This window comes from Stenella coeruleoalba, assembly GCF_951394435.1.
Source record: "Stenella coeruleoalba genome assembly, chromosome: 3".
NCBI classification, from domain to species: domain Eukaryota; kingdom Metazoa; phylum Chordata; class Mammalia; order Artiodactyla; family Delphinidae; genus Stenella; species Stenella coeruleoalba.
The window spans coordinates 88,003,683-88,026,872 of NC_137148.1; the positions used below are offsets into that span (position 1 = coordinate 88,003,683).

A 23,190-nucleotide genomic window follows, 5' to 3' on the forward strand; every position below is an offset into this window, starting at 1 on the left:
CTTAGAGACTTCCCTTACTGGCATGGCATATTCACCCAGAGTCTCAGCCCAGACTTCCTAAAAACCTGGTCATTCACTTGTTCATCAATATTTACTGAGTGCTATTAAATGCCAGGCACTGTACTTAGGGGAGAAGATAGAGCAATGGACACTATCTGTGTCACCAGAGCCTCTGCCCCCCAAAGCCTTATCCCCAAAAGTTCTACTTCGGTTGGTAAACACTAAAAAACCTCGATTTCAATTCATTCCAGACAGTCTGACTCACTCTGTGCTGAACACCACCAGGACCATGAAAACCACACAGAGTATCTTTATCCAAGTTTCTAATACAAGTAATGGAAATCTATATAACATGTCTAAATACTCCAACACAATAGGTAAGTCCAATGAGTAATTTCCCCAAATGTCCCTTAGATCAGGTTTTCAACAGTCCCTGGCAAAAATGTGGAAAAGAACAATGTAGCAAATGAAATAAACTTATTCTATATAAGTCTCTTTATTATGAAATCATGTCCTACCACCTTTTTTTTCTTTCTTTTGTTTTTGTATTAATAGTCTCTATTTCATGAAATAATAATGGTTTAGGTAGAAAGTGGGAAGTACCTGGTTTTTGTTTTGTTTTTAAACAGTCTTACTTACCAAACAGGACAGCAATCAAACCTCTACACCAAGTATTCGCTGATATTTAATTTGTCCATGTCATCCACTAATTTAAAAGGTTCAAGAATGTTTCCTCCGCCCTAAAATGCACACCCTGAACATACAGAGGTGGCGATTACTCCTCCAAAAATACACCTCTGTAAATTAAACAATTACATTTGGACACAAGGAAAAGGTAAGCTTTCCCACTCCTTTGCTATATTATTTACAAAAATATTAATATCACAATAAAACAGACCCAAACACACAGGATTACAAATATGCAAAAAATCTAATCAAAGTATATTGTTGACAGTATATAATTATACTGTCAACAATTATAATTGATGACACTTAACTTCAGTAACAATAAAAGTAGCCAAATTCTTATCTAGGTTTTTCTATCTAGTCTTAAATATCATCCACACTGAGTAACCAGGTTTATATTTATTAAGCTTCAGAAAGCTGCAGATGTGGGGGTGGGAGAGAAGAGAGAAAATGAGGGAAAAAATAACTTTTTAATAATAGCTTACTACAAACTATCACATAACTACGTGACTAGCACTAGCATTGACAAAATTGCAAATTTTACTTAGTAGTTGCGAGACAAGGCTCCCACAAGACACCTACCTCTTCCCCCACTCATCTATCCCCCAACAAAAAATACATTTGTCCTTACCTTCTGGTAATCTGTATGCTTTTATGTAAGGGTTAAAATGTACAAAGGTAATACAACACAGCATAAATAAAAGGGTTTTCAAGTCAGGCAGGCCTAAATTCCCCAGATCTGCCCCTTACTGTCTGTGTGTGACCTTGGGCAAGTCATTCAACCTCTTCAAGCCCCACTAGACTGTAAGCTCCGTAGGAGCAAAGACCACTTCTGCCTGACTTACTACTGTAGGCACATGGCACTGAAATATCAGTTTCTTCTTGTATAAAGTAAGGATGTTAACAATATTTCTCTCACAACGTTAACTGAAGGATTAAATGAGATATTATGTATATAAAGCTCTGGCACAGTGCCTGATCATGGTAAATGATCAATAAAATTAACTGTTTTTGACATCAACTAGCAGCTATCAAACCTGAAAATACTGTTTGAAGACTTTCAAACACTAATATACAAAGTCTTCACCCAGTCAGTGTAAACTGCTCAAGTGATAAAACAATATTTCACACAAAACTTACGAATAGTTTCTAAACCACTGGGCTGGGAATCTAATAATAGATGAACCCTAAATTATGCGCAACAGACCTAAGCTATTAAAAGACATTTAGTAGACTCCAAGTTTTTCTACTTCAATAATATGCCATAGGCATCCTCCCCATTGGCTTCCCAATCTCCCCTTCGGACGTCTCCGGCTGTCAGGGAACCCCCTCCTCCGTGCCTAGAGGGAGGAGAGAGAAAACCTCCGAGGCGGGGGCCGGGGTTGGGGGGCAGCGCGCATCCCCGCGCCACTCGCCCGGACCCACCTTGAGCAGGATGGATGGCGGCAGCTGATTGATGTCTGGGGTTTCGGGGGATGGCTCCCTATGACAGTCGCACGGATTTTCGGGGGTCTCCTGACAGTCCGCGTCGCCGCATTCGTGGTGCTGCTGGGCGGGCGAGGGGGCGGTGCCCCCCGCTCGGACGGCGTTCCCACCGGCCTCTGTGGGGGCACCTTCCGAAGTAGGAGAGGAGCGCTGGGAGCAGAGAGGCTGCGGTGGCTGCTCTGGGCCCTGGCAGCAGCCGGCGTCGGGGGGCCGCGGCGGCGAGGCGCCTCCCCCCGCAGGTCCTCCTCCTCCTCCGCTGCCGCCGCCGCCGCCGCAGGCCCCCCCGCCACAGCGGGGCTGCTTACAGGGGGTGCAGGCGGGGACCCCGGCCCCCTTCCGCTTGCACACCATCTCGGGAGGCGTGGGGGGCTCGGCCGGCGGCGGCGGCCCCCGGAAGAGCTGCACGGCGGCAGGCGGCCCCAGGAAGCGCACGGGCCCCAGGCTGGCCAAGAAGAGGCTCCGGCCCTGCTGTTCCCAGGCGGCTGCCGCGGCCAGCCCCAGCTCTTTGCAGCAGGAGGCGGGCGACGAGGCCGAAGCGGCGGCGGCGGCGGCGGCGGCGGCCGAGGATAGCAGGAAGCGGCGGGCGGCGGCGGCGCAGTCCTCGGCGGCCAGGGCCGCGTAGCGCCGCGCCAGGTGCTGCGAGGAGGCGGCCGCGGCGTAGGCCCCGTCCCGCGGCGGCGGCGGCGAGAGCGGCGGCTCCTCCTCTGGGCCGGCGGGGGCGGGCGCGCCGGGGCTGTGCACGATGAAGCAGAGCATGCAGGGCCCGCGGAAGAAGCAGTCCCGGCTCCGGGGCGCCGCCGGCTGGGGGGGCGCCTTGGCCGGGGTCCGGCGGGGCAGCCTGAGGAGAGGGCGGCGGCGGCGGCACCAGCTGCAACAGCGAGGCCTCTTCTGGCTTGGGCGGTTACGCGGCTCCTTCGAGAGAAGGTGGCCCATATAGAAGGCCCCGAGGAGGGGGACCGGGATAGAGAAGTAGGGAGGCCCGGACAGCCGGGCTCCCGGCAGCGAGGCAGGCCCCTCTCTGGCTGGGCCTCGGGCCCGCGGCGGGCGGCGGGGTCGCCCGCCTTGCGCACACACACGCACACACACGCACACACGGGCACACACGCGACGGTGGGGGGGGTGGGCGTCAGCTGCGGGCCGGCCTGGCGCCGGATGGGGGCTACATGCTTTGCCCCGGGAAGCCGGGAGAACGATGGGCGCGAGCTTTGGGGACGCGACGGAGGGAGCGAGCCTGCCGGCTCAGTCAGTCAGTACGGCTGCAGGGGGAACGCGGGGTCCGGCTCGGACCATTTTAACTGCGGCTCCGCTGGCGGCGCGCGCGCCCGCGACACAGCTCGGAGCCGCAGGAGCGCGCGACCTGCTCGGGGAGGGGGCGGAGCCGCGGCAGCGGCGCGCTCGGGGCGGGGGCGCGGGCGCCCGGCTGCTCACCCGGGACGGGTGGGGACTGCTGGGAAGCGGGCCTGCGAGGGTGCGGGGCTCGCGGGGAGCTGCGCGCGCCCTTCCCTCCCGTCGCCCAAGGTTTCGCGTAGCCCACGCCCCTTTTGTGGGGCGGGAGGAGAAGCTTCCGAGCCAGCTGTGTGGCATCCGTTTGCACTGCCGCGCTGACGTCTCTAGGTATAAGTTCAAGGACTGCCATTGGCCGGGAGCCGCTCGGCTCTTTCTTTCACCCCCACCTCCCGACTCGGAGACCCGGGCCACGAAGAATAGGTAAACTCGATTCCGCCTGAAGGCCGACTTGGGTCCCCGGCGGCCCCTCGGGTGGAGTGGCAGATGCGCGGCCCTGGGCTGGTGAGGACTCTAGTTCTCACGTAAGGAACTAACAGCAGGTAGTGCGGCACTGCAGTGTTTCTCCACTTGTTTGCATACTTGTTGCTTGTGACAGACTACGGACTTTCCATAACTTTATTTCAGAATGAAAGCATATATCAAATTATTTATACACACCAGAAAGATAAACAGTTTTTTCAACCCAGTTAGTCATCCAACATTCCAGGCTGCAAGCTATGGATGACTTTATCGTCTGCACCCTCCAAGTCCCATCTATCCATCCATCAGGTACAGTACTTTAAAAATGATTATGCAGTGCCTGCTCTAAGATAAAAGGTTCTAGGCAGACTTGGGAGACCCAGATGAAAAAGAGGAAATAGTCTTGGCAGACAACCCTTTAGAAGATTTGCCTACAATGAGACCAGAGAAAGAAGGCAATAACTAGGAGCAGTACCTGGTGTTGAGAGAAGGTTAGTTTTCACAAGGGAGAAATCGGGAGAGGCTTTTGCAAGGAATTGGACATGCTGATGGGAATGAGCCAATATAAAGGAGGAAGTAGGGAAATGAGAAGAGATAATACAACAAGGCCCCTGAGAAGATGGAGTGACGATTACCTTGGGAGGGATACCGTCTTCACTGTGACTGGAAGGAAGGAGGAAAAGATAGATCAAGGTTGAATACAGATAGGTGGACATTTTTGGCAAGAAAGTGAAAGAGTTCCTTTCAAATGGTCTCTACTTTAAGTGGAGCCTGGTTACATACTGAAGGGTGGAAGGTGGCCGATGTTTTTAAAAGCTACTAAGGGTAACTGAGAGAACTGACTGAGGAAGCAGTATTGCAATATTCAAGGCCTGTCAGCGTAGAAACCTTTGTTTGAGCATGCCTGACTTTCCCACCACAGTGGCCAGCCTCACCCCACCTTCACCCAACGTACCATCAAACCTTTGCTAATAGAGGCCTCTTTGTCAGGAATCACTTTATTTTTGGTCTGCCAGCATTCAGGGATCTCCCTTTCTCAGCTTAAGAACAGTGAGATGGAATTCCAAGAAACCTAGAGGCAAAGATTCATCAAAGGATTTAACATACATTTCTATCAAGGCACTGCCCAAACTACATTTACCTGCAGGTATTATCCACACAGCTTTCATCCCTCTGACTTTAAAGGATTCTTTCAGGGCCCCAGAGCTTCACTGGTGAGGAAGGGAGGTTAGGAGTGACAGGGTTACCTGAGGCCTTATAACAAATCCTTTGCATCTCTTCCAGGCTACACTTTGAGCAAAAGGAGAGCGTGTTCTAAGCCTTTTTATTACTCTCTCTGTGTCAAAATTGTGGACCCATTAGCTTCATATAAATTAAACACACATTATGACCTAGCAATTCCACTTATAGGTATTTATCGAAGAAAAATAAAAGCTATACACACAAAAAGACTTGTGCAAAAATGTTCATAGCAGCTTTATTCATGATAATTAAAATCTACAAACAACCTAGATGTCCATCAGTAGAAGAATGGCTAAACTGGTATGCTCGTTCGATAGAACACTACTCAGCAATTAGAAGGGAGGGAGGGAAACAACATGAAGGAATCTCAAAAAATTTAGGCTGAATTAGACCCTGGAGTTGGAGGCCTAGAATTTTTACCTGATTTTAACAAGCTTCCCATGTGATTACTACACAAACAGCCTGGCACCATGCAGAACTATCAGAACTACACATAAAATCTAACTACATCTTCTTGTTTTCAGAGGTGAGGCAAGTGACTCTGCGACTTTTGAAGTGGTTTCTGAAATATACAGCACTGGTTCTTCCAATTCCAGAGCCATTCAGCCACAAGCAGGTGGCTGCTGTACCACAGCATGTAGCAGAGGGTTTCATATGTTTTAATAAGGATCAAGCTACTACTATTGCCACCAGAGCTATAATGAGTTTTAGAACTCATTACCCTAAGTGATAATACTGATAAGTATTCTAAATATCCAGGAGACAGAATTATGAGTAAGAGTAATAAATTGCAATTTAGAGATAATTATAGCACTGGATGGCCTTTTTAATGAGAAAAACGAAAGCAGCCTGAACAACCAGGAGCTGGCCTGGAACTATTTGCTAGGCCTTGGTGTTACTGGCATTCTCAACTAGGTTTGAGTGTTCTGTTGTACAAAAACAATCTCACAAAACATCAACATCGAACATGGCCACTCTGTGATCATAACAGACAAGAAAAAAATAAGATGCCTCTGTAATCATGTCTGAACACAACCAACACAAGAACACTCCAAACCACAAAAATGACCAAACATTCTGCCTAATATATGTGATTACTGTTTCTTGACCAATTACAACCTAAGCCTTGCTCCACTCTTCCTACCTTCTAGATAACAATTATTAAAATATCCAGTCATAGAATAACCTCTGCTTCCTGACAGCATCCAATCCAGAGCAAAGCCTTAAACCTTCCTCAAAATCACCAAGCACAAGCCCAATCCTTTAAGTCTTTTACACCTTTTTATTGAGACTCTCCACAATTCCTCACATGTGCTATGTGCCTTTTTGTAACAAGTCAGTAAACTCAACTTGGTTCAACTATGGGTGTGCTCCTGTTGGTCTTTGGCTGGAGAGCATTAACATTTGTTATAATGAAATGTCACCACCCTGTCTAAAATTACTCCCTCTTTATGCTGTACACCTTAAATTTTATAGTGCTGTATGTCAATTGTATCTCAATTAAACTGAAATAAAATTACACCTTCCTTTACTTTTCCTCTTACAGTGCTTTTATTTTCTTTATATCTCATTAGCACGTGTCTGTTTTGTTATATTTTTCACTTTTAGTCTCCAGTGGAAGAGTGTAAACTCCATGAGGACAGGGACTTTGCTCAGTTTTTAGGAGGATAATCTGGCAACTGTATAGAAAATGGACTAAAGTAGGAAGAGGCTCTTAGCAGGAAGACCAGTTAAGACTGTTTGAAAGATCAATGGATGGGCCTTAAAAGCATGAATTAAGGCCAGCATGGTGGAGATAATGAAGTAGGGGTGGGATTGAGAAACATTTTTTGTGGAGTTTTCAGGATTTAGTAACTTACTTATGAATTAGGTAGAGAGGAGGGGATGATGGGTAGGGAAGAAATGAAGAACCCCAAAATAGCAACATGTATATTCATATGACTTATTTCAGTGTATAACATTGTGGTGAAATAATGGATTCTACAATATAAAATATTTACATATTTGAATAAAATTCAAACCTGGAGTAGATATGTATTATAACATAGATTCACACTGAAAGCCAGCACATTAAAATGTTGAAAACAGTTTAAAATAAAAGCCTTTTCTTTCTTCTTTGCTGATATAGAATATATGTACTCACTTTGAAATTCACATTTGCCTATAAAAACACACCCACATATAAAAAGCTTTCATGCTTATAGTTGGCTAATGATGGTTGTTATTAATGGCTAAAACATCCTATGGCACCAGTGATGTAAGTAGAGATCAGTTAATGTGCCATTGGTCCCACTGATTGTGGTAGGTGCAATGGATGACCTAGAAGGACACTCTGGGGGCAGAAGACATTGTTTATGCATCTGGAAATCATGCAAAACCCCAAGTGTTCAATAAATTTAATCCATTATTGAATTGCGTTTTTGCTGCAATACTCAAAGCCAAAGATAAAGATAACTTAGCAGGCTTTCAGAGAATTCCCTTAAGGAACTGATCTGTACTATTTAATTGTTTGTTTCAGGCACAATATAAAAGTGCAACTGGTACGTCACTGGTTTTCCCTCAGTTCTTCCCATGACTGATTCGTGCTCATCTTCCAGGTCTCAGCCCAGGTACCACCTCCCGTCACAAAAGATTTTCCCTGGTGTCATACCACCCTGTTCATTTCCTTTACAGCAGTTACCAGAGTCTGCAGCTGTGGTATTTTCTTTTAGTATTAGTTGACTATCACCAGAATTAAGGCCTACTTTGTTTACCCTTGAATCACCAGCACCTAAAGTCGCTAATCAGTTGCACTTTAAAGGGAAATTATTCTGGGTGGGCCTGATGTAGTCATGTGAAATCTTTAATGACTGTCTGGAAGTCAGAATAAAGGAGATTCAAAGCAGCAGCGGTTGCTTTACCTTTGGCCTTAAAGAAGCAAACTCTCACGTTGAGGAGAGGGCTGCACCTGGCTGATAGCCAGTGAGAAGACCAGCCCTCCATCCTACAGAATTCTGAATTCTGCCAACAAATGCATAAGCATGGAAGAAGAGCCCGAACAACAAGGGAGCACAGCCCCACTGATGCCTTGATTCCAGCCCCATGGGAACCTGATCAGAGACTCCGGCTGAGCCCACGCCAGGATTTCTGACCTACAGAACTATGAAATAATAAAAAGGTGTTGTTTTAAATCACTCCATTTGTGGTACTTCGTTATTGTGGGAATAGAAAATGTATTCATCAAGCAGTCCTGTGAAACTAAGACTTCATGCAATTTAATGGGAGAAAGAGAAAGTGAAATAATCAATTATCCATAACTCTCCGAAGATTAATTCAAGCTCATGAAAGGAAACAATTAACCAAGAGTTAATACAACGAATTCATTGTTCTCCCACTTTTATATACGTTAATGTGGTAATTGAGGCAAATGTAGGGGTTTATTTTACTTTTTTTTTTTTTTGCTTAAGATTCACATATTTATCTTTTCCTCTATTTAAACGAAATTAATACAACACAAAGATGTTCTACCATGTTTACATTCCCTCAATTCTGTGCCCAGCTATCTCCTATATTATAACTGGTATTTCCTTAGTTTCACCTGGTAAAATAGGGCCTTTAGAAAGAATTAAGTTATGTGTGACTCCCTAACCAATTTAATGTTTTTCCCTCTTAAGTTTAATAACATTTTTGTTTCTTATTGTATAATTTTAGAATAGTTATATATGTGCTCACAATAAACAAAGAAAGGAGAGATAATAATATTTACTTTTAGTGACTCAGAAATGGCAAGCCACAATTCTAAATGTTGACAATTTGTGGTATCAGTATAATAATCAATCAAATGTCTATACTCCAAATTTGTTTGCTCCACTCCCAAATCTGATCACAAGTATCAGGTTGCCCCTTCCTAACCTGTTCCCTTTATAATATGGGTTTTATCTCTCCTTCCAGAGATAAAACAGTCATAACCAGGATCCACAAACTACGGGGATTGAAAGAACCATTCAAGGTGTCATCCCTCCTGGGGCAGGTGGGAGACAGAGGAAGAGTGGCTGGAGTGGTGATGTGAAGTAACTCCCACCTCTCCTCTGATCCTCTTTCTGATATGGCTGGCTTCATTAATCCCTGGATTATGGGATTTTTCTTGTTTTATGTTGCCTCCTGAGCCAAGTGATAAGATGTTATTCTTTGTCGCCACTCAGGGAGTAGATACTTCTCTTTGGATATAGAAAGGGATGATAAAGTACTTTTTTCTGTTGCGGAGCACAGGCTCCGGACGCACAGGCTCAGCGGCCATGGCTCACGGGCCCAGCCGCTCCACGGCATGTGGGATCTTCCGGGACCGGGGCACGAACTCGTGTCCCCTGCATTGGCAGGCGGAATCTCAACCACTGCGCCACCAGGGAAGCTCTGATGCACACTTTTTAAAATCAAAAGAATGCCCCCCCCCCCAAATTGAGCAAAATGTCAAAATTTTTTAATGAAGACAGGACCAGTAATACTGTTTTTCCTTTTTCCCTTTTGCCTTGGGCTCCAGTATGGCTTGGCAAGGCTTTGCTACATTTTACTGCACCCTGATCCCGGCCCTGTTGCAAAGCTAAAAATATTTACTACGGGGCTTTTATAGAAAATTTGTGAGCAAGAGTGTTAACCAACCATACAAGCTTCCTTGAGTTTGCTATTCAAACTTAAGCACTAAGCATTGAGGCCACAAATAAACTTCTGACTGGGAAATTTCATAAGGAATCTTGGACTGGACTCTTAAAAGCTACTATTATTTGTTATCCTGAGGCTAAGAAATCAAGTTCCCAAACCTCTCTCCACCAGATTTCTTCTGCAGTACCTATAAATTTGATGACTTCCACTCTTTTAGAGGTCCTCAAAATAGACTGTTTCCTGGCTTGCCAGAAAATGACATTTTCTTATCATTTGTAGGCGTGGGACCCTGAAAGTCAATTTTCCTAGGTGGGCTTAACAGGTATTGGTCCTGTATGTAAAATCAACCTTCTTTTTCCATAAAAATGACCTGTCATACCTGATTAAAAGGGCATCATTCTCAAATCATAAATTCCAAGTAATTTGTCCAATTGTATCCTGATATAAAGGCAGATAGAGTCTTATTGAATGTATGCAAATAACTACATTATCATGGAAAGCAACAAGACTTAGTAAAAGTTTCTGAATTTGGGAGAGCCAGTAAGAATCAAATACCATGTAAAAATGTTTAATTTAGCTCACAAAAGCAGTCTAATAAGTTGTGTGGGTTATAGATTGCTTAAGAAGAAAGAGAAAGGGCTTCTTCATATATCCAAAAAATGAAACAGTAACACAGCATCAACAATATTCCAAACAAGGGGGTTTCTGAACAATATTCCAAAAAACTAGCCATAGTAATGTTTCCCCCCTCACTCCATTTGGTCCTCTGTAATTAATTTTTGCTTTGCTGGATTTTGGACAGCAGTCTGCTCTCTGGACTAAAAAGAGTTCTGGAAATTCTGACTCAGTTCATTGGTAAGGTCTGAAAGTTATCTAAGTGATATCAACTCAGAAGCCTGGGCAAGAGTCTGTTTTTTGAAATGCCAGCATTTTGAAGTACTTGTTATGGTCCTTTCCCACTAGTCTCTAAGACTGTCCTTATTTATTGAAGACACAGACTCTGGGCTGTAACTTATAACAGAGTCCTCAGGCAAGCATCAGATTACAAGAGATAGATAGATGATAGATAGATAGATAGATAGATAGATAGATAGATAGATAGATAGATAAATAGATGGATAGATGGATGGATAGATAGATAGATGGATAGGTAGATGGATAGATAGATAGATGGTTAGATAGATAGGTAGATAGGAAGATAGATAGAGATAGATTACAAAGACTTAATGGCTGTGGTTCATTTATTACTGTGGCTAATAATAACAGAATGAAAGAAAGTAAAATTCTCTATTGGGATACAATGCATACTATTTCAAATTTTGGTCTGATTTCTCCTGAGAGTAAAATCCTATTATAGATAGCAAAGGCACTGGCAAACTTCTAGGGACATTCAATAAAGAATACAAACTCTGAAAGTTATCTCAATATTTGTCTATACAAACCTATTCTAGAGAAGAGTGAACATCTCTCCTGATATGACTCTTCCCATCCAAGTCTCACAATAGGAACATCTCAAACAAACCTAATTATTTTTAGCAGCTCTCTCTTTATAAGGTGAGAAACCAAATCTTTGTGGTTTTCCCAGGAAACTTTTGCAAATCCAAAGACACTTTTATGTGTAAAAGACATCCTGAAATTTTTATTTTAGCTTTTCCTAAATTTAGGGTTCTCATTTGGGGAAGGCAATTTCCAAAGAATTGGCAGAGGATAAGTGGACACTTCATTAAGGTAAGATTATGGGTTACTGAGCAACAATACTTGGTTACTTATTTAATCAAAATGACAATAAAAGATTTTAAAAGTAAATATATAAGGTAACATGAATGTAAAGAACATTAGTTCTTTCAAAAGTAAGAAGACTTTGTTCTTTTTTTTTTCTTAAATAAACAAGATTATTCTGATAAGCCACAGAATCTCTGCTATGTAGGCAGATAACCCAAAAGGTAAAGAATGAGCTTTCATATTACAATTGAAGGTTATTAATCAGTGAACCAAGGAAGTAAGCCATTAAAACACAATAATCTTTGCTAAAATTTAACATATCTTATAGCCTCTTTACAAGCTCAGGTATTATAAAACCAAAGAAAATAAAATTCACTTTCCAAGTTTTCCCCATTACACTATTTTATATTCTGGAATAAACTGACCCTTTTCTTAAAGACTGTATTAATCCATTTGGGCTTGATGGGAGAAATTTTCACATATTCAGGTATGGAGAAGTCATTCTGGCTTATGTGAGATTTGGCTTGAACTTTATGCTAACTCAAACAGCCTGTTTTATGGCCTATATCTGCTTTAACCATTGAAGAAAAGAATGCAATTAAAAATCAAAATGGAGTTATTGTGGTTCAGGCATTCAAAATGGAGCCAGGTGGCCATTGTGAGTGTGGTTTCAGACACATTCCTGCATCACTGAGAACTTGAATTTTCTGAACTGCATCAGTCTCAAGGACAGCCTCAGCCATTCTCGAAACAATATGCTAGCAGCTGCCAGATGCAATCTTACAGTCTCAACGTCTCCCCTTGTAACTAGGCAACCATTTTGGATCCTTGCTTAACAAGCACCCTAACTTCCTGTCAGCTCCAATCCTAACACTTGACAAACAACTTATGTAATTCTGTGGGTTTTGTCTTTATAAGCCTCCCCTGTTTTGTAGTCCAGAGGAACACAGTGCAAAATCTCCTTGAATCTGTCTCTCAGGCTACAGTCCTCAGTTTGGCTCAAATAAAACTCTTTTCTATTCCTATTATGGACTGGTTTATTGATTATTTCTGTCTACAGGCTGCTATAACAAAATACCATATACTGGGCAGCTTAAAATGTAAACATTTATTTCTCACAAATCTGCAGGCTAAGAAGTCCAAGATCAAGGTCCTGCCAGAATCAGTGTGTGGTGAGAGCCCCGCTTCTTGGTTCATAGATGGCTGAGTCTCATTGTGTCCTCTCATGATTGGAAGCTGGCAAGAGAGCTCTCTGGAGTCTATTTTGTAAGAACGCTAGTCTCATTCATGAAGGCTCTGCCCTCCTGACCTAAGTACCTCCAAAAAGCTCCACCTCATAATACCAACATATTGGGGATTAGGTTCAACATATGAATTTTCAGGGGGACACAAACATTCAGTCTATAGCAAGGACAGAGCCCTAAAGCTCTTTCAGGGGATGCATGAAGTAAAAACTATTCTCATAGTAATATTAAAATGCTATTTGCCTTTTTCATTCTCATTTTCTCACAAGGGTACAGTACAGAAGCTATGGGATGTGTAATATTACAACAGATTACATGCAGAAGTAGATATGAGAATCCAGCTTTTTTCTGGTAAGCCAGACATTTAAGAGATTTCCAAAAACATAAAACAATGCTATTGCCATATTTTTTTGGTTTTAGAAAATATATTGTTCATAAAAATATGTTATTATTTTAATATGCAATGGATTCCTTTGATATTGCTGCTTTCCAATGATCAAAAAATAAATTTTTTTGTTTGTCTGTTTGTTTGTTTGTTTTGTGGTACGCGGGCTTTTCACTGTTGTGGCCTCTCCCGTTGCGGAGCACATGCTCCGGACGCACAGGCTCAGCAGCCATGGCTCACGGGCCCAGCCGCTCCACGGCATGTGGGATCTTCCCGGACCGGGGCACGAACCTGTGTCCCCTGCATCGGCAGGCGGACTCTCAACCACTGCGCCACCAGGGAAGCCCAAAAATAAATATTTTTTATATTTCTCATACAAACAAAAGCTCTTTGGAGTCCTCAATAATTTTTAAATGTAAAGGAGCCCAGAGAATAAAAAAATTATTTTATTTTAAAGGAAAAAACCCTACTCTTTTTCTTGAAAAAAAAAATGCACAATTTTATTTCTCTGTCATTCTTGCTCCTATTATGGTCTCAACTACCCCTAATAATTATAACTTTTAACAAAGTTATTGGGGGGGTGGGATGAATTGGGTGATTGGGATCAACATATATACACTACTGTGTATAAAATAGGTAACTAATGAGAACTTACTGTATAGCACAGGGAACTCTACTCAATGCTCTGTGGTGACTTAAATGGGAAGGAAATCCAAAAAAGAGGGGATATATGTATATATATAACTGATTCACTTTATTGTACAGCAGAAACTAACACAACATTGTAAAGCAACTATACTCCAATAAAAAATAATTTTAAAATTAAAAGCAATAAAATAGCTTGGAAAAAAATCAAAATCAAAAAAAAAAAAAAAGAGAAAAACAACCAAAGTAATTACCTGCTGTTTCACAGAGAAAAATGATGGCATGGGGGTGAAGGAATTAAAATTTCTTTAAGCTTAAAACACCTGAACAATCAGCTGCCACAGAAAGAAACCTTATCTAAACTTAAGCAGATACTCCTGAAAATACAACTGCCATTGACCCTTTTGTGAGAGATTTTCCTGTTTGGAAGGAGACTGACCCTTAGCACCAGGAAGTGCAAATTCGGCTGCTCATTAGCATCATGACGTCCAATAGAACCTTCCATACTTTCCAGTGAAGCCCTAAACATGCCTCTTTTTTGTTAAGTTGGTATATAAACTTTTACCTCTGGCTAGCCAGTGAGTTACTCATTACTTAGTGACTTCTGTGAGCATGGGTGTAAATAAACCGTGTCTTTTCTTCTGCTTGTCAATTAATTCATAAACCCACAATGAATTGAACCTAAGTGGATAAAGGAAAAGTTTTCTTCCCAACAGGGATGGATTATTGAATCGGATGTCATACACAAGCACTTGCAAACTAGCCTGTGAACACATTTTATACAACTTTCTACAGCAATGCACATCTCTTTCACAGCTCTTAAGATGGCAAAAGTGAGCACATTCATTAACATGACTGAAAGATATAGCCTTTCTGTCGCATATAAAATAAAATGAAAAGTTGATAAATCTCAAACTTTGTTTCATGATCAGTGGTTCAGTATTCTAATTTACCCAGAAATTATCCTGATATTCAATGATTATCTATTAATTCATTTAATTTAATAACAATCCAAGGTTTTAAATTAACCACAGATCCTGAAAATTATCTTAAAGCTGACATACTTAAAGCTGACATAAAAAAACATAACTGCTGTTGAAATTAAAAGTTTGTTGGAATACCAAGACATGGAAGCAACCTAAGTGCCTTATCAACAGATGATTATATTAAGATGTGGTGTGTGTGTATATATATATATATATATATATATATATAGTACTCAACCATAAAAAAAGAATAAAAAACTACCATTTGCCGCAACATGGATGGACCTAGAGAATATTATGCTTAGTGAAATGTCAGACAGGGAAAGACAAATATTATATGATGTCACTTATTTGTGGAATCTAAAAAATAATACACTAGTGGGAAGCAGCCGCATAGCACAGGGAGATCAGCTCCGTGCTTTGTGACCACCTGGAGGGGTGGATAGGGAGGGTGGGAGGGAGGGAGACACAAGAGGGAGGAGATATGGGGATATATGTATATGTATAGCTGATTCACTTTGTTATAAAGCAGAAACTAACACACCATTGTAAAGCAATTATACTCCAGTAAAGATGTTAAAAAAATAAAATAAAATAAAAAATAATACAAATGAATACATATACAAAACAGAAAGAGATTCACAGATATAGAAAACAAACTTGGGTTACCAAGGGGAGAAGAAAGTGAGGAGGGACAAATTAAGGGTATGGGATTAACAGATACACACTACTGCATACAAGATAGATAAGCAGCAAGGGTATACTCTATAGCACAGGAATTATACCCATTATCTTGTAATAACCTATAATGGAATATAATCTACAAAATACTGAATCACTATGCTGTACACCTAAAACTAACACAATATTGTAAATCTACTATGCTTCAATAAAATAAATAAAATAAAATAAAAGCAACTATCAAAAAAAAGTTTGTCAGAATAATGACTCAATTTAATCGAACAAAATTTACATTTTCCACAGTCCTAAACGTTATGTAAGAGTAACGTCAATTTATTTGATCAATAAACCTATAGCTTAGGAAAAACAAATCCAAGTAAAATAAAAGGTTTGTGAAGGGGTCCAGAATACGTCACTGTGGCACAAAAGTTACTTTGAACAGAAGGCATTTGAGTTCCTGAAATCCCTTATCTGCCTAAAGGCAGAGCCTTCCAAAGAACTCAAAAGAATTTAGTTGTTATAACTCCCCTCCCTGGGAGCAACCAGGGAAGATTGACCCATCACCAGAAATGAGAAGACTCTACACCCCACCTAAACAGACATGGCGACAAAACTCTGTCTCCTTTCTATGGCCCATTTATCTATCCAAGAAATCATTTGTTTTCCCATAAATGCCCTTCTGTTTTTGCTCCTGTCCCTTAAGATGGTATATAAGCCTCAAATTCTAATCGCCCCTTTGAGTCACATTTTTCTGTGAAATTCTCAGTTATATATACATAGGTACATGCATAAAAATCTCTCTTCTTGGGGCTTCCCTGGTGTTGCGGTGGCTAAAAATCCGGTTGCCAATGCAGGGGACATGGGTTCAAGCCCTGGTCCGGGAAGATCCCACATGCTGTGGAGCAACTAAGCCCGTGCGCCACAACTACTGAGCCCGCGTGCCACAACCACTGAAGCCCACGTGCCTAGAGCCCATGCTCTGCAACAAGAGAAGCCACTGCGATGAAGAGTAGCTTCCCCTCCCCCACCGCAACTAGAGAAAGCCTGCACTCGAGACCCAACACAGCCAAAAATAAATAAATAAATAAAATCTATCTTTTCTCTTGCTAATCTGTCTTTTGTCAATTTAATTTGAAGGCACCCAAATCCTGAACCTAACAATGTAGAGGAAAAGTTTTTACTCCATGACATACATTTATATTATACTTGACACTGATAAATCAAAGAGAAGACAGAGTTCTCTTTTTTTTTGAACGAAAATTATTTAACTATTCTCATTTATCCAAGATTCACATAAATTACGTAAATTTGAATTCTTAAAATGTTTGATTTAGCTCATTCTGTAGGATAGATTTATTTTTAAGTGCAACACTTTTAAAGTATTAGATATTTGATTTCCTTATTTTCTGGAAGCCTAGAAATATAAAATTTATGTAAATTCTTAGCTGTCTATAAACCAGTCAGAACAGAGTTGTTTAAGAAACTTTATTAACTAGTATATTAATATTCTCCAAAGATAGGGAAACCTTTTACAGTTACAAACCAAGAGGTAAAGGCCTTTCTGAATTATAAACACATATATATATATAGACACATTGAACACTTATAACTCCAGTTCTACAGCTTCAGCCATAGGTCAAGACTAAACAAAGAAACAGAAAAACTCAGTGATCTATATGAGTTTGTGCCAATGGGAGGAAAAGTCAACAAAATTAAAGTCCTGGTATTGCTTGGTATTCGCCCCAGCTGAGGTACTGGGGCTCCCTCTGAGGTGTACTTCTCCATGGTGCATATTCCCTGGCTCTGTCAGGTGAAGCCACTGGGCATCTTGGAGGATGGTGTTTTAAATTGTTAAAATTTAAATTTTTAAAAAAGGAAAATCATAGCTGTCAATCAAATGTAAAATGAATGTATGTCAAAGTTTTAAAAACGCGGTATTTAACGGGGGAACCAGGAAGGTTAAAAATGAGGTCAGAGGAGAAGTCAAAGAGCACAAGAAGATACAGGCAATCAGATAGGCTGAGATGAATTCAGTTACAGATGCCAAACTGGTCAATATTGCCAGGACAATAATCAATTACATCCCCACTAACAAAAATGTATTTGTGTTTCTATGGACAAGAATTATTTGTATTTGTGGGAGACGAAAAAATTTTCCTTGACACTCTTAGAGTCCTTGGATGGGTCTGAAAATTAAACCAACAAAGACAGATGAACAGGAGAGAAGCATATGAGTTTATTTAAGTTTTACCAGACATGAGAGCCTTCATAAGGAAATGAAAACCTAAAGAAATGGTTAAACCTGATTGTTTTTATGCTAGGTCTGATAAAGAGTGGACAGCCATGGAGAAAGACGGTAAGACAAAGGGTATGAGGTAAGTGTAGTAAACTGGAGAAATTTCACAAGACCTGCTTGGATTCTTCTTGGTGTTCTTTCATCTTGGAGATAAGGATGACCCTTTCTTCTGGGTATCGGAAGGGCACCTCCCACATGAGGGTCTTATGACTGCTTCGGGGGAGAAGGGCAGGGAGGTGGGGTGGGGAAGGGAAAGTCAGAGATACCTTCTTGCTTCTGTTGTTTTCTCAAACTCCTGCAGCTTCAAATATTCAATATTCCAAAGTGCCATATTTTAGGACAGTGTGTCCTGAACCCCACCATATTACTCTCTGTTTCCTGCAGCTAACAGTGATAAGATAGCTCTGAGACAATCCCTGTGGATAACCAGGGAGCTTGGGCTGGGTAACACCTAACCTTCCATAGAACACCCAGTAATCTTTTTTCCCACTTTTCAAAGGCTTCCACAATTTTTCCTGACACAATTTTCTCCCACCTCTCAGCATGTCCCTTCCCCCCATCCTCACAAAGGCAGCCTAGTGAGACCTGCCCTTTCCCTTCTCTATCTTTCCCCTCCCTCATCACAAGTCCATTCACCTTTGGCTCCATCTACTTCATCTCCATTAACTTTGAGAAAAAGCACTAATTTACAATAATTTATAATAAGAAGCTCTCAGCCCTTTACACCTTATCTGCCCAAAGGTGTGGGTATGCTAACAGTAACAAGAGTAAAGATGCTTCTTGTCCTAAATGAGATCTCTAATTGAAGGTATTTTTAATGGATATCAAAGTAAAGTAAAAATTCTTTAGACAATATACAGAGAACAAGTTTTTGATGTGGGGCAAACACTTAGGCAGCCCAACCCCTGGCTGTTCTCATTTTTTTTTTTTAAAGGGAACTTTTAAAAATTATTTTTATTTATTTATTTTTGGCTGTGTTGCATCTTCGCTGCTGCGTGGGCTTTCTCTAGTTGTGGCGATCAGGGGCTACTCTTCGTTGCGGTGCACAGGCTTCTCATTGTTGTGGCTTCTCGTTGCAGAGCATAGGCCCTAGGTGTGTGGGCTTCAGTAGTTGTGGTTCATGGGCTCAGTAGTTGTGGCTCATGGGCTCTAGAGTGCAGGCTCAGTAGTTGTGGCACACGGGTTTAGTTGCTCCACAGCATGTGGGATCTTCCCGGACCAGGGATTGAACCCGTGTCCCCCGCATTGGCAGGCGGATTCTTAACTACTGCACCACCAGGGAAGCCCCCTGGCTGTTCGTGATCTGCAGAATTTCTGACTTCATAGACAAGCTCATAGCAAAGGTCCTATGAGCTCCAGTGGTCAGGGAAGTGAAGTGGGGGTGTGGTCAGCAATAGCCTGGATATGCAGGTGGGTCTTGTATAAGTGGCATGTTTAAAAATCTGTAACTGTCTGTTTTTTGAAGGGGACAATAATCATTGGGTAAATGACTACGTTCTGGTCATTTAAAATCATTTTGTTTATGTAAGTCAACCTGTGGTGACAAAATGTTGTGAGTAATATGTTTTCCATGTTGCAAAAAGTGGGAGAATTGTTATGAAGTCTTTTATTTACCTAAAAGTAGATACTTCAATGCAGTGATTTAGATCATTTAAATTTGGTAATGTTTCCTATTTTTATTAAGGAGAGTTGAAATAGTTAAAGCTCTAATGTTACAGTCTTTAATATTATTTTTATTTTCACATTTCTTCCATCTCATGTAATTTTTAACATTGTGGAATTTATTGAAACTTACTACACATGTCAATTTTTTTTTTTTTTTGCGGTACGCGGGCCTCTCACTGTTGTGGCCTCTCCCGTTGTGGAGCACAGGCTCCGGACGCGCAGGCTCAGCGGCCATGGCTCACGGGCCTAGCCGCTCAGCGGCAGGTGGGATCTTCCCGGACCGGGGCACGAACCCGTGTCCCCTGCATCGGCAGGCGGACTCTCAACCACTGCGCCACCAGGGAAGCCCCGCATGTCTATTTTAAGTCACTGAAATATTTTCTCCCGCAAATAATGATGACAAAGATTCTTTGCCTGACCAAACTTTAGTCAGGCTCCTGAACCTTTTCCAAGGTCCATCCATGAACTTCCCTGTAAAAATCTAATTTTAGCAAGAACCCTGCTAAGTCATTTTAACCAGAGTCCTTCACCCTAGATATCTGATCACCCTGGATATCTGATCACCTGGGATATCTGATGAGGTCGCTCACCCCACCATGCCCCAGGTGATGTCTGTTTACTCTGACCTGTCTTCAGCGAGAATCCTGTTAGGTCAGTTTTTTGCCAGAATCTTCCTGATCCCTGATGTTTTCTCTTAGTAATTTGCCATCCACTGACCCCTCACCCTGTTCCTTGGCTGTAAATTTCCCACTTGCCCATGATGTATTCAGATTTGAGCCCATTCTCTCTCTCCCACTGTAAAATCCCACTGCAGTGGTCCCTATACCTAACACAATGGTACTAAATAAAGTTGCCTAACTATCTTTAACAAGCGTCAGTAAAAATTTTTTAACAATGGCTTAGAGAAAAACTCTGTGAGGAAAATTATGTAACTGATTTTGTTAATTTAGAAAATACAAGAAAAGAAAGAAGTGATGTGACGACAGGTGGTATCTTGGACAAGGTTCTTATTATTCTCATTTTGGGGAGAAAACAATCAATAAAAATTTGTGTTCATCTTATCATCTCTTTAATCCCTACTTTTATGATTTACTGTCTCCAAACAGCTAGAATTCAAGTTCTCATTTTCCTTTCTCCAAGCTGAGTTTCTAAGAACATTTTGAGGAAGTACCAAAGGTATATGTCAAAGCGTAGGACAACACATTTTTATCATTTTACACTCCCTTTCCTCTGACCCTGTAAGAAATCAGTTATATCTTAGAAAAACATTGAAAATTTGTGTACTTTCTTTATACAGCTGATAGAAATCTTGAGAAGGTACATAGCAAATTTTGAAGTTGGAGGTAACAAGATTCCCTCACTTGAGGAACTAATGATGCGGGGGGGGTAGGGAGGAATAAACAATTAGCTATGAAATGAGACAATAAAAGAAGTGCTAAGGGCAGGAGTAATACAAGTCCTTTGGAAGGCCAGAAAAAAGGATAGGCTAATCTCAGGGCAGGAGGTGGAGAGGCCTTTTGGGAAGGCTTCACAGAATAGGGCAGCTGAGTGGGTTTTTAAAGAATGATATGATAATGACAACAATTAACATGTGGTAGGTAGCTGCACTTCAGTGCTGCTTGGTGGTGGTCTGAGGCTGGAACGGGAGATGATTTTGGAAAGGTAATTTGAATCCAGGTTACGTGAAGTCTTCAGTTACACCCAGGGAAACCAGCAGTAGATATGCAAACCTCAGAATGTCCTGACTGGCAAAAAAAAAGACCAGACAAAAATCACTCTTCTCACCCTATATTCCTCTTTCTTCTCAACCTAGTATTTTCATGATCTCTCAGCCATCTCCTACCCATACCTTTCCAGTGAGTTTAGCTGCCCTTCAAAAATCCCGTTTTCACTAGTAACAATCAGAACAAATACACACTACTGCAACTGTATCAACCCCACTCTTTTACAGAAGAGTAGGGAAAGGTGTTTTGGGTTTCTGTGGTGGCTGTTGGTGGTGGCATCAGCATTTCTTAGGGGAGATTTCAGTTACTTCTTAGAAAAAATATTACCCTTTAAACCCCAAACTGACTCAGGCTCCTGGTCTTCCAAAATTCCCATTTATATTCCATCTTCAGTCAGTACTTCAGTCAGTGGGTACTTCCCCCAAGACTCCCAAGGCAGCGCACACGAACACACACACACACACACACACACACACATACACACACACACACACACACCTCTTTCCGTCAGCTGTTCAAATCCATCAGGTGGAGATAGGATTCATTAACATGTCAATGACTGCTATCTCTTATCTAAACCCTTCCTGCTAAACAACGGAAAAGTCAACTTAAACCCAATAATTCTCTGATAGAGCCTCCTCCAGATCATTTATAAAGATGCTAAGAAAGGTGGATTCTACCACTAAGTCTTAAGAGATCAACTCTTCACACTTCTTATTTATCTCCTCCATCTGCATTCTATCTCCAGGCCAACTTTCAGTTTTGGACAACTCCCACCCATTTCCTTGTCTTATTTCCCATAGCGAATTGTTAGGAAAAACTATGTCAGCGTTTTCTGCTTCAAAGAATTCGAATAAGGCATACTTTCATATTGCAAACCACCACCCACATATTGGTTTTCCATTTGGCAATCCTAAAACTTATAGAATCCACTAGCTCAGTTTCACTAGCATAAAGTGAAAGTTAAGGCAAATTACTTCTCTGGGAGTCAATATTCTTACGTGTAAAAAAGTCCACACCACAGGCCACTTACACGGCTAATGAACAATTATGAGAGACCCTAGCACACCAGCCTGCAGGTTCATGATCACTGCTGTTCTGCTCCAGCCCAGCTTGCTGGCACCTCCTCTTTGGTTTACCACTGACTCTGCGACTAGCTTCTGAGTGAGTGTCCACATCTAGCGCAAGTTTACGAAGTCTGACCCACAGCGGTTCAATTTTATCTGCCAATATCTTGAGTTCTCTGGTGTTTTACTTTTTTTTTTTTTCTGCCCTAAAGCCTTACATTAATGAAGCAGGATAGTCTATGCGTACTTGCATGTGTTTTGTCAAGTGGAACTTGCAGCATTTTAGATGTGAATCTCTTTTTGATGTAGTAACTCACACATATCCATTTCAGGGGATCATATATTCATTCCATCAACAAATACTCTTGAGCATCTACTCTGCGCCACATACTTCTAAGATACAGAGTTGAATAAAACTGTCTTAAAGTACGTGCTCTCAGGGGATTTACATTTTTAGCAAATGGAGTATGTGTGTTGGGGGCTGGGGGCTATTTTAGATAAGATGGTTAAGGAAAGCTTCTTGGTGAGGTTAACATTTGAACAGAGTGAAAAATGCAATGAGCAAGTAGGTTATGCTGATATCTGTGGGTGTGTATGTGGGGGTGGGGGGTGGGTCAAGTAAGTGCAAAGGTCCTGAGGTAGGAGTCCCACAACAGCAAAGAGCCAGTGTAACTGAATCAGATTGACTGAAGGCAGAGTGTAGCAGAAGTTACAGAGGTAGGGAGGGGCAATATCAAGAATGACCTTGTTGACCAGGATAACAACTTTGGATTTCATTCTGAATGACATGGAAAGCCGCTAGACAGAATTCTATTTCAAAATGTGTCTTTCTGGTGTTTAAAAAACAATGTGAAAAGTCAACTCAGTCTGTACACTACTTTATTTTAACTCTGGAGCATACTTTTAATTGTATGATAATTAACTGCTGCAGAGACCACAAACATCTGTATAGGACCAGATAGTAAATATTTTCAACATTT

The 23,190-nt window shown here is 41.6% G+C and overlaps 1 protein-coding gene across 4 annotated transcripts in view; it reads right to left on the minus strand.

Annotated features, from left to right (window-relative positions):
* FBXL17 (F-box and leucine rich repeat protein 17) overlaps positions 1–3,208 on the minus strand; it is a 479,571-nt gene extending 476,363 nt beyond the window's left edge. For all 4 annotated transcript variants that reach the window (XM_079916975.1, XM_079916976.1, XM_079916974.1 and 1 more), the window contains exon 1: positions 2,113–3,208. In XM_079916975.1, coding sequence (XP_079773101.1) covers positions 2,113–3,105 — 993 coding nt within the window. In that variant the 5' untranslated portion in view covers positions 3,106–3,208. The remainder of the gene's footprint in view (positions 1–2,112) is intronic.
* Positions 3,209–23,190: the final 19,982 nt, after the last annotated feature.